Below are 18,473 nucleotides of genomic sequence, written 5' to 3'. Positions count from 1 at the left end.
GGGGCTGCCGAATGCGCGACCTACTCCTCCAGGGCCGCCACCGGAAGCCTCGTCCCCGCTTCTTCAGTGGCCTTGGTAAGATCTTTTCACAGTTGTTCCCTCTGCTGTTAGAATTCAACTTTGATAAAGGCCCTCAGGTCAGTTTGCAGCTTTAAGCTTGCCCTTCCCCCGCCTGCATGCTGGAAGAGGCTCTGTTAATCCTGCAGTTACTGTTTCTGCCGGGTTTGGTCGCCAAAAGACATAAAATTCCTGGGCGACACTGTCAGGGGAGTGTTGCAGTCTTCCTGCCACACCGGGAAATGTCAAACAAATGCCGTGGGGGATCTGCAAAAGAGCCCAAAAGTCCGTTCCAAGCGCGAGCTACCGAATATGCGACCTAGCTCTGCATAGCCGCACCCGGAAGTCGCATAAGCTGCTTCCTTGATGTATGCTCTGACAAAGGAAGGTTCAGACTTGGAGATAGGTTTAACACATTTATTGAACAGTTAACAATTCTCCTACTTGAGTTCGACTCTCCTGCTAATCTTGCTATTGTAACTCAGTCTAACTAACCAGTCTGCTCTAAGCCATGCGGTGGGTATGATGCATCCCTAAGTGATAGGGATGTAAGGCAGGAATTCAGGGAGCTAGGGTGGAAACCTAGATCTAGGACAAACTGAGTTATTATCTCTGGGTTGTTACCCATGCCACGTGCTAGCGAGCGAGGAATAGGGAAAGAGAGGAGTTGAACACGTGGCTACAGGGATGGTGCAGGAGGGAGGGTTTCAGATTTCTGGATAATTGGGGCTCATTCTGGGGTCGGTGGGACGTCTACAAATGGGATGGTCTACACCTGGACCAGTGGGGTACAAATATCCTGGGGGGTGAAATTTGCTAATGCTCTTCGGGAGGGTTTAAACTAGTTCAGCAGGGGCTTGGGAACCTGAATTGTAGCTCCAGTATACAGAAGGTTGAGAGTAGTGAGGTCATGAGTAAGGTTTCAAAGCTGCAGGAGTGTACCGGCAGGCAGGAAGGTGGTTTAAAGTGTGTCTTCTTCAATGCCAGGAGCATCCGGAATAAGGTGGGTGAACTTGCGGCATGGGTTGGTACCTGGGACTTCGATGTTGTTGCCATTTTGGAGACATGGATAGAGCAGGGACAGGAATGGTTGTTGCAGGTGCCGGGGTTTAGATATTTCAGTAAGCTCAGGGAAGGTGGTAAAAGAGGGGGAGGGGTGGCATTGTTAGTCAAGGACAGTTTTACGGTGGCAGAAAGGACGTTTGATGAGGACTCGTCTACTGAGGTAGTATGGACTGAGGTTAGAAACAGGAAAGGAGAGGAAACCTTCTTAGGGGTTTTCTATAGGCCTCCGAAAAGTTCCAGAGATGTAGAGGAAAGGATTGGAAAAATGATTCTGGATAGGAGCGAAAGCAACAGGATAGTTGTTATGGGGGACTTTAACTTTCCAAATATTGACTGGAAACGCGATAGTACTTTAGATGGGTCCGTTTTTGTCCAACGTGTGCAGGAGGGTTTCCTGACACAGTATGTAGATAGTCCAACTAGAGGCGAGGCCGTATTGGATTTGGCAAAGCGTAATGAACCAGGACAGGTGTTAGATTTGGAGGTAGGTGAGCACTTTGGTGATAGTGACCGCAATTCGATTACGTTTACTTTAGTGATGGAAAGGGATAGGTATATACCGCAGGGCAAGAGTTATATCTGGGGGGAAAGGCAATTATGATGCGATGAGGCAAGACTTAGGATGCATCGGATGGAGAGGAAAGCTGCAGGGGATGGGCACAATGGAAATGTGGAGCTTGTTCAAGGAACAGCTATTGCTTGTCCTTGATAAGTATGTACCTGTCAGGCAGGGAGGAAGTGGTCGAGCAAGAGAACCGTGGTTTACTAAAGCAGTCGAAACACTTGTCAAGAGGAAGAAGGAGGCTTATGTAAAGATGAGACATGAAGGTTCAGTTAGGGTGCTCGAGAGTTACAAGTTAGCTAGGAAGGACCTAAAGAGAGAGCTAAGAAGAGCCAGGAGGGGACATGAGAAGTCTTTGGCAGGTAGGATCAAGGATACCCCTAAAGCTTTCTATAGATATGTCAGGAATAAAAGAATGACTAGGGTAAGAGAAGGGCCAGTCAAGGACAGTCGTGGGAAGTTGTGCTTGGAGTCCGAGGAGATAGGAGAGATGCTAAATGAATATTTTTCGTCAGTATTCACACAGAAAAAAGACAATGTTGTCGAGGAGAATACTGAGATTCAAGCTACTAGACTAGAAGGGCTTGTGGTTCATAAGGAGGAGGTGTTATCAATTCTGGAAAGTGTGAAAATAGATAAGTTCCCTGGGCCGGGTGGGATTTATCCTAGGATTCTCTGGGAAGCTAGGGAGGAGATTGCAGAGCCTTTGGCTTTGATCTTTAAGTCATCTTTGTCAACAGGAATAGTGCCAGAAGACTGGAGGATAGAAATTACCCCTTGTTCAAGAAGGGGAGTAGAGACAACCCCAGTAACTATAGACCAGTGAGCCTTACTTCAGTTGTGGGCAAAATCTTGGAAAGGTTTATAAGAGATTGGGTGTATAATCATCTGGAAAGGAATAATTTGATTAGACATAGTCAACACGGTTTTGTGAAGGGTAGGTCATGCCTCACAAACCTTACTGAGTTCTTTGAGAAGGTGACCAAACAGGTGGATGAGGGTAAGGCAGTTGATGTGGTGTTTATAGAACATAGAACAATACAGCGCAGTACAGGCCCTTCGGCCCACGATGTTGTACCGAAACAAAAGCCATCTAACCTACACTATACCATTATCATCCATATGTTTATCCAATAAACTTTTAAATGAAATATGGATTTCAGTAAAGCGTTTGATAAGGTTCCCCACGGTAGGCTACTGACGAAAATACAGAAGCATGGGATTCAGGGAGATTTAGCAGTTTGGATCAAAAATTGGCTAGCTGGAAGAAGACAAAGCTACTAGACTAGAAGGGCTTGCGGTTCATAAGAAGGAGGTGTTAACAATTCTGGAAAGTGTGAAAATAGATAAGTCCCCTGGGCTGGATGGGAGTATCCTAGGATTCTCTGGGAAGCTAGGGAGGAGATTGCTGAGCCTTTGGCTTTGATCTTTAAGTCATCTTTATCTACAGGAATAGTGCCAGAAGACTGGATGATAGCAAATGTTGTCCCCTTGTTCAAGAAGGGGAGTAGAGACAACCCCGGTAACTATAGACCAGTGAGCCTTACTTCTGTTGTGGGCAAAATCTTGGGAAGGTTTATAAGAGATAGGGTGTATAATCATCTGGAAAGGAATAATTTGATTGGACATAGTCAACACGGTTTTGTGAAGGGTAGGTCGTGCCTCACAAACCTTATTGAGTTCTTTGAGTAGGTGACCAAACAGGTGGATGAGGGTAAAGCAGTTGATGTGGTGTATATGGATTTTAGTAAAGCGTTTGATAAGGTTCCCCACGGTAGGCTACTGCAGAAAATACGGAAGCATGGGATTCAGGGAGATTTAGCAGTTTGGATCAGAAATTGGCTAGCTGGAAGAAGACAAACGGTGGTGGTTGATGGGAAGTGTTCAGACTAGAGTCCAGTTACTAGTGGTGTACCACAAGGATCTGTTTTGGGGCCACTGCTGTTTGTCATTTTTATAAATGACCTGGAGGAGGGCGTAGAAGGATGGGTGAGTAAATTTGCAGATGACACTAAAGTCGGTGGAGTTGTGGACAGTGCGGAAGGATGTTGCAGGTTACAGAGAGACATAGATAAGCTGCAGCGCTGGGCTGAGAGGTGGCAAATGGAGTTTAATGCAGAAAAGTGTGAGGTGATTCATTTTGGAAGGAATAACAGGAAGACAGAGGCTAATGGTAAGATTCTTGGCAGTGTGGATGAGCAGAGAGATCTCGGTGTCCATGTACATAGATCCCTGAAAGTTGCCACTCAGGTTGAGAGGGTTGTTAAGAAGGCGTACGGTGTGTTAGCTTTTATTGATGTGGAGATGCCGGCGTTGAACTGGGGTGAGCACAGTATGAAGTCTTACAACACCAGGTTAAAGTCCAACAGGTCTGTTTCGAAACAAACCTGTTGGACTTTAACCTGGTGTTGTAAGACTTCGTACTTAGCTTTTATTGGTAGAGGGATTGAGTTTCGGAGCCATGAGGTCATGTTGCAGCTGTACAAAACTCTGGTGCGGCCGCATTTGGAGTATTGCGTGCAATTCTGGTCGCCGCATTATAGGAAGGGTGTGGAAGCATTGGAAAGGGTGCAGAGGAGATTTACCAGAATGTTCCTGGTATGGAGGGAAGATCTTATGAGGAAAGGCTGTTTTCGTTAGAGAGAAGAAGGTTAAGAGGTGACTTAATTGAGGCATACAAGATGATTAGAGGATTAGATAGGGTGGACAGTGAGAGCCTTTTTCCTCGGATGGTGATGTCTGGCACGAGGGGACATAGCTTTAAATTGAGGGGAGATAGATATAAGACAGATGTCAGAGGTAGGTTCTTTACTCAGAGAGTAGTAAGGGCGTGGAATGCCCTGCCTGCAACAGTAGTGGACTCACCAACACTAAGGGCATTCAAATGGTCATTGGATAGATATATGGACGATAAGGGAATAGTGTAGATGGGCTTTAGAGTGGTTTCACAGGTCGGCGCAACATCGAGGGCCGAAGGGCCTGTACTGCGCTGTAATGTTCTATGTTCTATGCTTCCGATCTGCCCCTGTGCTTCTCTCTGAGTATCGCCTCTGGAAAGAGAAAGAGCATGTGTGCTCTGCCCTTTTATATGGGATGCCCCCTTGTGGTAGTGTCACCTCTGGGTGTCTTGACTGCCCATTGGTCGTGTCCTATTCTATGTGTTCATTAGCTGTATGTCTGCATGTCATGATGTCTCTGGTGCTCCCTCCAGTGTTTACTTGGTCTTAGTGTATTTACATTAACCCCTTGTGTATTTACAGTGATGCATATCACCACATCAGCAACCTCAAGTGTCGACATATTGGTGCTGCCTGTAACCTCTGGTGTTTTTGGTTTCGTTTGGACATCATCTGTAGTTGTCTCAACTGGAGTCAACGTCATGTTTAAAGGTTGATTCAGTGTTGGAGTGTCCTCAATTGGGGTACTGTCTTCCACAGTTGTTTCTGGTAATGCTAGGATCTCAGGAATGTCTAGGATTTCAATTGTCAGTTTGTTGCGAACATTCAGCTGACTCTGTCTCTGGAAAACATGTTCCAGTTGCTAAAAACTGATCAGCTTGTCTTTTCCATGCTACATCATTCCGAGTTTGAATAGTGTAGGAGACCAGCCCTGTCTGTGTCAAGAAGATGGCAGATATCTGTGGTGTTGGGTTCTCTGGTGCACAGATGAGCCAACACAGTTGTATGTGGTACAACTCTATTTTATTTTAACTCTTATCTACAGTTCGTGCTGTCTCCCTGAGTGTGTCGTGTAGCAGGTCTGTCCTGGTCCTCCTCTCCAGCTAATACTGACCACCAGGTGTCGTGTTTGTGCTTTTATATCTTTCTGTGATTGGTTGTGGTGTTGTGTGTTCTGATGTGTCTGTTGGTGTGTCTATCATGATGTGTGTGTTTGAATATCATGACATCCCCCATTTTTACAAAGATATGTGCCTACGTGGTTATAAATATAATCGTGTCGTGAGTGCATCTAAGAGTGTGTGTGTGTGTTGTGTACAGCGTGTGTATATGACGTAACTATTTACATGGGGCGATGTCGGGTGCGTCACACTAACAAGGTTGTACCATAACAAAACATGAATGCGAGAAAGAAAATTAACTTGAACAGTGGTCCGGTCAGACGATATCTGGAACAATAAACAACAACAGGTTATAATACAGAAGTGTTTGACTTTTTGAACATATGAACAGCGTTATAAGTCCAGTCTAATGGGTGACCGCCTCAAGAATAGGCTGGTCCTCAAGCCGGTTCAGCTGTGGAGATTTGGGTTCACACTGGTTCACCTTGGACTGTTGGAGGTGATGCTGCTGCCGAAGTGTCTACTTTTCCATTTGTTGTACTTCGTGCAGTGCTTGGTTTTTCATTTGTGCAAATATAACATTCAACATCTTTGTTAGTGTTGCCTTGGCTGTGGTTTGGTTCTGGTGGCGATGGAAGGGGCATGATCCGTGGCATCTCCACGAAGTCATCCTTGGGAACCAGTGGAGGATCCGGCGTGTGCGTACGGTTCAGTTGCGTGCGTGGAAGGCGGCGCAAAGCTCGCTGATTGCACCAATCCTTCCGCCCTGCATGCCAGGAACAAGGTGGAGTCTTTTTTCTTTTTATGTTTGTGGTGGACGGCATCTTGTAGCCGATGGGTCGTTGCCATCGAAGAAGCACCATCACTAATATCATGCAAGGCGATGACTGTGCCAGATGTGGAAGTTGGCCGACACCGTGCACGCTGGTTCCGGCCACCTGCTGTGCCGGAAGGGCGACTCCGCAGAGAAACGTCAAAGTATGTCGCCTTGGAGAGAGAATTGTTGCTCGCATCAACGTCTGCCGATGGCGCGAATTGGTGTGTCCGTCTTGGACCGCTGGTGCTGGTCGCCACTGCCGACCCAGTGGGACTGCCACGCGATCCATTCCCTGTCGCCGTGGCATCCGCCGTCACCCTGAGCGTGCCATCACCGAGGCCGCGACACCGCCCGTCCGGAGCAATGTCTGGCATGCGCGAATCAGAGTCGCCGCTTGGCTGCTCCCCATCTGGAGTCCGGTCTGCCTTCCGTCAATGCTCCCCGTCCGGAGTCCCAACAGGTTCACTGGAGGCAGCCGAGATTCCCTGAAGCTGCACTTCTGGAGTCGGAACATGCAGGAATGCACCGACCAGTGGAGAGGCTCGAGCCATCGAGGGTGGAAGCGGCGCACCGCCACCGCAGTCGTCAGTGGTCCCACCGTGATCGTCGAGTGCCTCGGTACGCACTAGGCGAGGTCTGTCACCTTGCACCTTTTGCATGGGAAGTGGGATGCTGTCGTCACTCGTCTCACATCCCCTGGATAGATCCTCATTAGCAGCTTGCTGTTCACTAGGGTTGGGTAAATTGTCAGAGTTTTCATCTGGTGGTGCACACCATGTCGGTGGACTGTCATTGTCTTGCCGTTGTCCTTCATTTGGGCTTTTCTTCTTTGGAATTTTAAATCTTCCCCCAGACATTGCAGAACCTTGTTTATTACCCCCAAATTCTCCCATATGTATGGTCTCGAATATAGGATCCAATGTTTCTATCGACATTGTACTATTTTCCAAAGAACATTCCGTTTCACTTTTCTTCTCAGGTACCTCATATGTATCTTTGTCTAATGTACATGCCTTCATGGTCTCTGGGTCTGATTTTGCTGGGACAGGCATGGTCACAGTCTCTCTTTTACTGTTCTCAATTGCCCACATTATACTCCCCATACATAACTGCTTAATCACTGGGGTTAGTGTGGTACAATGGATAATCGGGTCGACCTTATCTGCATCTTCACCATTAGTGGAAAGCACACTTGGTTCACTTGAAACTGCTGCGGGTTTTAAATTCGTTATCTGGCTACTCGATGTCGGTGTCCTCAGGATTCTTGCTCCAATGTTCTGCTCATTTATCAGTGGAGTGTGTATAGGTTCAATGCAATTAATGTTCCCCTCAAGGTTTGAAGAGCCATTACTGACTAACTGCTGGTCTCCGAAGTTGGGACTTTGCGGCGTTGTGTTGAAGGGAGACATTTGTCCCTGCTGTAGATATGATTCAGGTTGTGTTATTTCCATTACCTGAGGATCAATGTCTTGTCCATTTTTTCGATCCGTACTAAAACACTGGCAATTCTCAGTCTGCTCCTTGCAAGTTAAACATTCAATTAATTTCTTTAGCAAATCCTCAGCATCCTTCTGTGACCGTGCAGCATTATTAATCTCTGTTCGGCTATAATGATCCTGAAGGTCAGCGCATAAACCTTTTTTCTTCGGGCTTGGAAGAGGCGATTCCTTTGGCTTGTCTTCAGTTGGGCTTGAACAGTCTTCAGCGCTGTGCCCTTCATTGTAGCATGAGAGACCGTCATGGTCATGCTGCTGTGTAGTGGAGCATGGTAGGCTGTTATAGCCTTCTTGCTGTTCACGTGAGCATGGCAGACTTGCATCGTCTGCCGCTGGTTGGTCAGGAGAGGTTGCTAGACCCTCATGGTCTTGTTCCTGCAAGGACCGCACATTGGAGTCTTGCATGTCTTCTTTCATAGAGTCGGGAACATTGAGCGGGACGTGGACCACGCTCTGTGTGGCAGCAGGGCGCTCTCCGTGTGCTTGCACCACTCCCTGTCTGTTAATGTCAGGCTGCAGCATCATCCGGTACTGATAATTTGGGACGTCATATCTGCTGGGTTGAAGATCCTCAAATCCGAAAAATGAATCCGCATCTGCGTCGGATTCAATGTGGGGGCCGCCAATGTGCAACACGAAAGGTTCGTCCAAGTCATAGTCGTATAGGTCCACGGAGCTATCATTGGGCTTGCGAGGCCCGGAAACACTGTAAAGATCATCATCGAAGTATTCGAGGTCGGAATCATCGACTTGTGCGTAGGTAACTGCTTGTCGGAGGGTTCTTCGGAGGTCAAATTCATCTCCTGGGTCAATTTGCGGCAATGTGCTGTCATTCCAGGTGAGGGAAGGTTGTTTAACAGATTTTTGTTTTTTTGATTTGGGACGTTTCCCTTTTAAATTGATGCGGTCTGGGGCCTCTGACATCCTGACGCTCGGTATGTAGCACGTAGGAAGCGACTGCGCATGCTCAGACCGCTGTTCCTTTACCGATGGCCATTTTCTTGACTACGCATGCGCAGCATCTCGCGCATGCGCAAACGAAACTTCCGGTTCTGCGCACTGCTCGCGCAACTGTGCTAGCGTGATACCTTTAGCAAGATGGCCACCGACTTCGACCCAGCCCTCTCTCAGGCCCGGGATTTCAGCCTCTGGGAATTCGGGCTCCGGGATCCCGGCCACGAGGTGAGTACTGCCGCTTTTGCCGATTGGATTGCGTTTTCTTCACAGTACTTGGAGAATTTGTCCAGGACTGCCTGGTAATCGTACCTTTGCTGCCTCCTGAAGAACCTGAACCTTGTGAATATTTCTCTTGCCCTTGCACCAGCGATGGTGAGGAGAAATTCAATTTTTTCGCTATCATCCAGGTCTTGGAGTTCAGCTGCCACCAGGAACAATTCGAACACTTGCCGGAATCGCCGCCAGTTTTCGCGGAGATCACCGTGGCACTGGAGCGGCTGCGGAACCGGGAGCTCTATCATTTTGCCTGGGCACTGCTGGTTGTCTCTGTACACTGAGGTATGCCGGCAGGTATCGATCCACTCCTGTACCATGTGGTGTTGGGTTCTCTGGTGCACAGATGAGCCAACACAGTTGTATGTGGTACAACTCTATTTTATTTTAACTCTTATCTACAGTTCGTTCTGGATACTCTGCACGTGCTGTCTCCCTGAGTGTGTCGTGTAGCAGGTCTGTCCTGGTCCTCTTCCTCCAGCTAATACTGACCACCAGGTGTCGTGTTTGTGCTTTTATATCTTTCTGTGATTGGTTGTGGTGTTGTGTGTTCTGATTTGTCTGTTGGTGTGTCTATCATGATGTGTGTGTTTAAATATCATGACAATATCCACTTCTCACTGGTGATATAATTCCTTGCCAATACTTCCTGACATTCTGAAAAACATAGCATTTAGCCCTGTTCTCACATCACCGAACCTGTTTCGTCTCAACAATCTCTCTTGTCTTAGGCGGCTCTGGCAGTTCAATCTGTGCATAACTGATGTTTTATTATGGGTAATTCTGGAGAATTTTGGATTATTCTCCTTCATTTTTACTATCTCACAATGACCTTCATGAAGTTGGTTCAGGACACGTTCCCATAACAATGGCGGAATGATAATCCTCATTCAGTAGATGAGACAACCAGCCTGTTGACGTCTTCGAGTAACATATGGCTTCAACTTTGAGTTTGCTCCTGTGGTCTTGCCATAACCTCTGACAGCGGTGGATTATTTCTGGTACTCTTCTTAACAGGGGAGGTACCAGGGGATTGGAGAGTGGCGAATGTCGTGCCCCTGTTCAAAAAAGGGACTAGGGATAACCCTGGGACTTACAGGCCAGTTAGTCTTACTTCGGTGGTAGGCAAAGTAATGGAAAGGGTACTGAAGGATAGGATTTCTGAGCATCTGGAAAGACACTGCTTGATTAGGGATAGTCAGCACGGATTTGTGAGGGGTAGGTCTTGCCTTACAAGTCTTATTGAATTCTTTGAGGAGGTGACCAAGCATGTGGATGAAGGTAAGCAGTGGATGTAGTGTACATGGATTTTAGTAAGGCATTTGATAAGGTTCCCCATGGTAGGCTTCTGCAGAAAGTAAGGAGGCATGGGATAGTGGGAAATTTGGCCAGTTGGATAACGAACTGGCTAACCGATAGAAGTCAGAGAGTGGTGGTGGATGGCAAATATTGGCCTGGATCCCAGTTACCAGTGGCGTACCGCAGGGATCAGTTCTGGGTCCTCTGCTGTTTGTGATTTTCATTAATGACTTGGATGAGGGAGTTGAAGGGTGGGTCAGTAAATTTGCAGACGATACGAAGATTGGTGGAGTTGTGGATAGTGAGGAGAGCTTTTGTCAGCTGCAAAGAGACAGAGATAGGATGCAGAGCTGGGCTGAGAAGTGGCAGATGGAGTTTAACCCTGAAAAGTGTGAGGTTGTCCATTTTGGAAGGACAAATATGAATGCGGAATACAGGGTTAACGGTAGAGTTCTTGGCAATGTGGAGGAGCAGAGAGATCTTGGGGTCTATGTTCATACATCTTTGAACGTTGCCACTCAAGTGGATAGAGCTGTGAAGAAGGCCTATGGTGTGCTCGCGTTCATTAACAGAGGGATTGAATTTAAGAGCCGTGAGGTGATAATGCAGCTTGTACAAAACTTTGGTAAGGCCACATTTGGAGTACTGTGTACAGTTCTAGTCGCCTCATTTTAGGAAGGATGTGGAAGCTTTGGAAAAGGTGCAAAGAAGATTTACCAGGATGTTGCCTGGAATGGAGAGTAGGTCTTACGAGGAAAGGTTGAGGGTGCTCGGCCTTTTCTCATTAGAACGGAGAAGGATGAGGGGTGACTTGATAGAGGTTTATAAGATGATCAGGGGACTAGATAGAGTAGACAGTCAGAGACTTTTTCCCCGGGTGGAACAAACCATTACAAGGGGACATAAATTTAAGGTGAAAAGTGGAAGATATAGGAGGGATAACAGAGGTAGGTTCTTTACCCAGAGAGTAGTGGGGGCATGGAATGCACTGCCTGTGGAAGTAGTTGAGTCGGAAACATTAGGGACCTTCAAGCAGCTATTGGCTAGGTACATGGATTACGGTAAAATGATATAGTGTAGATTTATTTGTTCTTAAGGGCAGCACGGTAGCATTGTGGATAGCAACATTGCTTCTCAGCTCCAGGGTCCCAGGTTCGATTCCGGCTTGGGTCACTGTCTGTGCGGAGTCTGCACGTCCTCCCCGTGTCTGCGTGGGTTTCCTCCGGCTGCTCCGGTATCCTCCCACAGTCCAAAGATGTGCAGGTTAGGTGGATTGTCCATGATAAATTGCTCTTAGTGCCCAAAATTGCCCTTGGTGTTGGGTGGAGGTGTTGAGTTTGGGTAGGGTGCTCTTTCCAAAAGCCGGTGCAGACTTAAAGGGCTGAATGGCCTCCTTCTGCACTGTAAATTCAATGATAATCTATGATTAATCTAGGACAAAGGTTCGGCACAACATCGTGGGCCGAAGGGCCTGTTCTGTGCTGTATTTTCTATGTTCTATGTCCTGCAGCTACAGGAGATTTCTGGACTTCTTTGAAATAGAAAATATTACCACTCAAACCATTCAATGACGACTCCATCAAAAGTAATCCAGAGAGTCCAGCAGTGTTCCCATGGAGATTAGATTGATGATATTATATGGTATATGTATGTGTTGAAACCAGCAAAGCTTAGCTCTGCATCTGCCTCACTGGAGAGATGGAATACCGGTGTGCGGCTCAACTATCATTGTCATTGGTTGATGGTCTGTTAGCAAAGTTCATTTCCATCCATATAAATATTAGTAAAAAGTTTTGATTCCAATAATGATGCCTAGAGCTTTCTTCCATAACTGTCACAGTTAATTTCTGCTTTGTTCAAGGATCTTGATGCAAATGCTATTGGTTTCTCGTCACCATTGGGCATTATGTGAGAACCCACTGCTCCCACCCCTATTCGGTGATGCATCGCAAGCCAGTTGCAAGGGTAACTTCGGATCCAAGTGTGTCAGGACTTCTGATTTGATTAGTGCCTCTGTAGCTTGTACAAAAGCCTTCCCTCACTGATCCACCCATTTTCAGTTCCTGTTTTGACATAGTAAGTTGTGAAAAGGCTTGAGAACAGTTGCCTGAGTCGGGACAAATCGACTATAATAGTTTATTAACTCAAAAGTGACCGAAGTTGAGTTGCACTTTGAGGTACAGCTTTGCCTTTTCCTTTTAAAGGTGATTTGTGCAGTCCCTTTGCCTCAATGACATGCCCCAGGTGTTCAGTAGGATATTTGAAGAATTCACATTTATCCTTCCATACTCGTCGTCCGTTATCTTCTAGTCTCTGGAAAATTTGCAGATGCTCTTCTTCATACTTTCCAGTAATGAGCACTTTCCAGTAATCAGCCAATGGTTAGCACGTTGCTTCACAGTGCCAGGGTCACAGGTTCAATTCCCAGCTTGAATCACTGTCTGTGCGGAGTCTGCATGTTCTCCCCATGTCTGCGTGGGTTTCCTCCGGGTGCTCCGGTTTCCTCCCACAAGTCCCGGAAAACGCACTGTGAGGTAATTTGGACATTCTGAATTCTGCCTCTGTGAACCCTAACATGCGCCGGAATGTGGCGATTAGGGGCTTTTCACGGTAACGTCATTGCAGTATTAGTGTAAGCCTACTTTTGACAATAAAGATTATTATTATATTATAATATATCATGTAAGTGGCACTGGACTCCTCGTCTGCTTAGAATTGGATCCATGGCAGAATGGATGAAGTGTGGACGTGATGCCAAATGGAAGTCTTTTAAATCTGGATAGCCCTTTTTGTCTCACAATTGTCAAATATTGTTGTGAATTTAGATCGAAATGTATCTGGAGATACGCTTGATAAAGATAAACCTTACTGAAATGCTGGCCTCCATCCAACCCAGCAAATAGAACAAAGAATAATACAGTACAGGAACAGGCCCATCGGCACTCCAAGCCTGCGCCGACCATGGTACCTGCCTAAACTAAAACCTTCTGCACTTACGGAGTCAAAATCCTTCCATTCCCACCCTATTCATATATTTGTCTCGCTGCCCCTTAAATGCTGCTATCGTACCTGGTCCCACCACCTCCCCAGGCAGCACATTCCGTATATTTACCACCCTCTGTGTAAAAGAATTTGCCTCGCACATCTGTTCTAAACTTTTCCCCACGCAATTAAAGGCGTAATCATCAATTAAAGACAGAGGGTACTGCTCTGCACAAAATATTGTGTTGATAGTGGCTTTAAAATCATCACAAATGCAGACGTGACCATCTTTCTTCATCACAGGTACAATAAGCGTAGCCCAATCACTTACATTAATGGGTTCGAGGACCTCATCTTGACTAGCCTCCCTAATTCTTTCTCAGCCTTGGGTCTGACGGCATATGACACTAATCTTTAAACATCTTGCATGGTTTTGTTCTTAATCTTTAACTTGATGCGTATCTCTTTCATGCTTCCTCATTAAAGCCAATGGCACCTGTTGGACTTTAACCTGGTGCTGTAAGACTTCTTACTGTGCCCACCCCAGTCCAATGCCGGCATCTCCACATCATAATATTTCTTGGTAAACAGTTTCTGGTACCAATGAAACGGCTATGCCAGTGTCCACCTCCATTTTCATCAGTTGTCCGTTCAGTAAAGTAGTAACCCAGTAATGGTTCATTGTGCCCACAATAACCATTCCAATGTCTGTTCATCATCTGACTGTGTCTCTGGCCCTTTTTATGAACCTTTTTTTAAATTATGTGGATCTTTTTCACTCTATTTGGTTTTCCATTTTATACACATTATTCTTACTTTTTATACTTCTTGTTTGAAACTTGTAGTTTCTTTCTCCAACACGCACATTCAATGTTCCCCTTTTACCACAATTCCTGAATTTTGCATCTTTGCACCAGCAGTCTGCTGCTGCAGCACGACCAGTGTTTGACATCGGTGGCAATTTTAAATCTGTGTCTAAATACGGGTCTCAGCCAACATTTTATGGATTTTAATGCTCAAACTTAATTGTTGGGATTCCTTATCTACTAAAGACAGAGATCGTGACTTCAAAAGCTTTCTTCAGGTTTAAGTTGCTTTCTTTTAAAAGTCTTTTTAAAATAGTTTCATTTCTTAGTCCACATACTAGTCTGTCTCTAATGGTGTCTTCCAAGACATCTCCAAATTCACAGTGTTCAGCTAACCTCTTCAAAGTAGCTACGAAATGTGTGATTGTTAAATACATTCTTCAGAGCTCTTTCTGCAACACGAGTATTGCTGAAAGAGTCCTTTCCAATCAGAAGTATATCTGTTCTCCAATGATTCAGCACCATCTGTATAATTTGCAAATATGCATAAGTTGGCAGTATTGCATTCTCTGATTTTTCAGAGCTGTTTTGCTTGTCAGATTGAAACATTTCTGGAAAATATGCTGTCAGTTGCTTTAATTTTCCTTTTTTTACTTTATTAGGCACAAATAATGAAGGGAGCCTGAGTCTTTCTGACAGAGAAGAGAATTGTGGAATAGGAAACATATCAGAGATGCAGGACAGAAATGCTAATAACCCTTTGAGCAGCTTGTCTCCTGTGGTAACTGCAGCTCCAGCAGTGGAGAATGGGAATCAACTTTTAAATGGTAATTTGTATTTCACTTCTCAGTGAGATTTTACAGCATGCATGCAGTGAATATTTGGAAATGGAAACGCTGTCTGGAAAAAAAAACATGTTCTGTCTCCCCTCGAGATTCAATGATCACCACATTTACTCTGAACGTGTAAAATCCTAGAGGGCCTGCGAGCAGCAATATACATGTCATTTCTAGTCCACTTGAGTGGGAACTCCGGACTCTCATGATTTCTTGGATGTTTGGAATTCCTCCAAATGACAATTGGGAAATAGCAGAACTATGCGTATTGTGCTGTAAGACTCACTGGCACATGCTGTTTGCATATTTATGATTAGGGAACCTGATTTTTTTTCAAAGTTTGCAAAGATTTCAAGAATGAAAATATGAATTATTCAGAATTGGAAAGCTAAAGTCTTTGTCCAAACCTTTTATATTCCTTAATTAAGTGTATAATATAATGGAAACTTTGTTTACAGTATAAAGTATTCACTCTTATAGAAGGTTATGGGTTTTGTCTACTTCGTTGGCATCTACAACTCATTGCTCTGCATCTGAAAATCAAAAATGTTGGGTGCTGCACCGGATTTGATACCTGAGTTGGCCAATAATTATTTTCAGAAGAAATGGGCGATGTACAAAATAAGCATGATTGTAAACATTCACGGGAAAAATAAAGTATATCTCATGTTTACAAGCTCATTCAAGTCCCACGTTAAAATGACCTGGATCACCTGATATGACCTTTTACACTTTATTGCATCTTTAAAGAGAAACAAAGGTAAAACATGTGAGCTTAGAACTTAGACAACGAGATACTAATGTACAATGGCATTTGTCTCAGATCCCTCTCTCCGTGCAGTAAATTTTCAGGAATTATGATTGAATTCCCAGCATGGAGTCTCACTTGGCAGAAACATGGACTTGGGAATCGGAAACTCAGGCCAAAATTCTGGATTCATGCTGCTTATTTCTTTGCCTGATTTTCTGTGCTCTGATTGAACAAGACTGCCAAGAAGTTTTCTGAGAATTTCATTTTCTATGTAAGCAGAGCTATTAAGAGATTAACTCCTCTGCTTAAATGCCAGATAAACAAATTTCAGATGGACTTGTCTTTTGCGAACATCCCATGCTGTTATTTCTTTCCTTTTCCATATACCATCACACTGAGGACAATCGTAGTTTCCAAATTATGTCTACGCAGCCACAATGAAGTGGAGTCCAAATAAAATGAAATTGTAAAATGGAATGTTAGTGATTTTGAAGAGTATGCTGAGGCAGTTCCATGGTGTGGTGTTTCTCTTTGGAGGCCAAACATGCTCGAGCATCCCCAGCATTTCTCACATACTGGGTCTATATTCTACACCCATATAATAGATGTAAGATGGATGCAGCAATAACCAATTTAGCGTTCAATCTGCCTGTGTGTTTGAACCACTGATAAATTGATTGGGGCTTTTTTTTAGCCATCTCTGGGTCGCTTGAAATGAGTGCGGGCTTCATTTCAATATTACGATGAGCCCCTGTCCCCTTTTGACCTGGACTCTGAAATTTGCTGAATCGGTTTCTTTTACTCCGGAAGCTCCCAGTAATATTTCCATGCCTAAACATTCTAACCAGATGTCCTTCAAGAGATCATTGAAAGTTGCTCAAAAAAGGCCCCAAAAGTTTGTAAAATTTAATGTTCCCAGTTTCACAATACAACTGCTGACTTCTGTGCATCAGCCCTTGACCCTTCCCGTTCACCTTCCTCCACATACATAGCCATGGGTCTCAGAGTCAGTCAAAATGTAGGGCTAATGTTCGGTATCTGCAACTCACCTCAATTATGCCCATGGACCCTGAGGATGAATTTAGGATAGTCCTTGAACCTGTCCATTGTGGCTTGCCATTGGTGCAGACCTTTTCAATCCCAATTGGTATAGGGCACCAACGGCTTTATGCCTTGCCATTTCTTCAATACTGCCTTGCTGTTGATGATATACTGAACTGGATGACACGGGAAGACTACATGTTTCCTGAGAAGACAAAACTCCGCTTTACTCGTGAGCTGCTGGAGCAGGAGCAGTGTTGGAATCTGAGTTGAGTTATGGTTTATTTCATGGAGTGGTCTGGAAATGAGAAAAGGAAAATGGCTCGAGAAACAAAATAGAATTTTTCACTATTTAATGTCCTTTTCTTCTCTAAGCTTCACGAAGATAGATTTCACTGCTCGTTTGACTTTTAATGTATAGAAATTTGAGATCTAAACTCACATTGTACAATTATGGTCATTATGGTAAAAACTGAAATGCATTCATTCCCTGACTAGTAATTGAAAAGATGAATAAACAAAATTGGTCGTAACTGATACACCTAAACAGCTGATTATGTGGAACAACACTACATCCAAAAATGATCTAATTGCTTTTTCACCTCCTACCCTCACCCCTTCCAGTGCAAAAAAGACATGAGTAAAATGTAGTGTGTACTTTACAGATGTTTAAAAATATTTATGTTGTATCATAAATTATGTTTACAATCTAATTGTGTTTGATGGTAACATGTTGGGGCATACCTGCCTCTTTTGCATGTTTTTCTTGGTGCTTTTTCATTTCAGACTGGATCTATCTTTCAGGAAGCTGCATTTCTCCGGGTGATGTGGTTTATGCAGTCAAATAAACTGAGTCCTTGCTTATTTTAGTAACGCCTTGATTTTGTAATTTCCAGTGTAATATTATTGATCAAATTCTGGTCTCAAATTTCTATCAGTGTCTTATCTCTGATGAATTACATTTTCAATAAAAAGAATATATTTCAGTGTATGTTTCTTTTCAGTTCAGATAAATTAAGTGGACAGACACTTCAGTTTCTGGGTTGTTATAGAGGATGATTTTTGTTATTGCGCTACTTAGCTTGAGTTTCAATACTACTACAAATTACTTACTACAGAGTGCAGATGTAATTCTTCAAACACAAAAGAGGAAAGGAAGCGTCATTGTCACAGGCCATAGTCGGATGTCTCTGGAGTGGTGCTGGTTCCAGGATTCCCGACCCCATTCTAGGGGGGTCTGATTTTCAGGATTGTCTTTATAGGGTGTGAAATGACAAGGGCTTTCATCTGGAACTCTCGATCTGGCCGCCACCATTGCGGAAATTGGCATCTCCTAATACTCCGCAATTTTCGGATCGGGCCAGTTTCTTCAAGAATCGTGATTCACGGCCCCTCTGAGGAGTCATAGTCCGCATGAGTCTGCCTGAGAGAAAGCTTTAAAAAATAAGTTCAAAACGTCACCTTCATGCCTCTTGTTTCAATTTATGCTTCCTCAACCCGATCAATCCCCACTGGCCCCTCATTTTGTGTGCATGGTTGAGAGATCAGACAATCATTAGAGTATTAAAACACTTGCTCCATGGAGAACACATTGTCTGATTGACGGGTCAGGCTCTCCCATCTCTTGTTAATTTTGCAATGTTTGTTTACACAAGTTAAGTGGTTTCAAGGGTTCGTGGATTTTGCTGTTGATATTTTTAAGGGCTGGATTATTGACATTTATATGAGCTTG

The 18,473-nt window shown here is 44.6% G+C and overlaps 1 protein-coding gene across 1 annotated transcript in view; it reads left to right on the top strand.

The window, feature by feature from the left end:
* The window catches only part of myo16 (myosin XVI), an 875,686-nt gene extending 857,954 nt beyond the window's left edge, over positions 1 to 17,732 (top strand). Inside the window, exon 33 of the mRNA XM_072476270.1 lies at positions 14,776 to 17,732. Within this exon, the coding sequence (XP_072332371.1) occupies positions 14,776 to 14,966 (191 nt within the window). The 3' untranslated portion in view covers positions 14,967 to 17,732. The remainder of the gene's footprint in view (positions 1 to 14,775) is intronic.
* Positions 17,733 to 18,473: the final 741 nt, after the last annotated feature.

This window comes from Scyliorhinus torazame, chromosome 15 (genome assembly GCF_047496885.1).
Source record: "Scyliorhinus torazame isolate Kashiwa2021f chromosome 15, sScyTor2.1, whole genome shotgun sequence".
NCBI lineage: Eukaryota > Metazoa > Chordata > Chondrichthyes > Carcharhiniformes > Scyliorhinidae > Scyliorhinus > Scyliorhinus torazame.
This window is presented reverse-complemented; position numbering and strand designations above follow the sequence as displayed.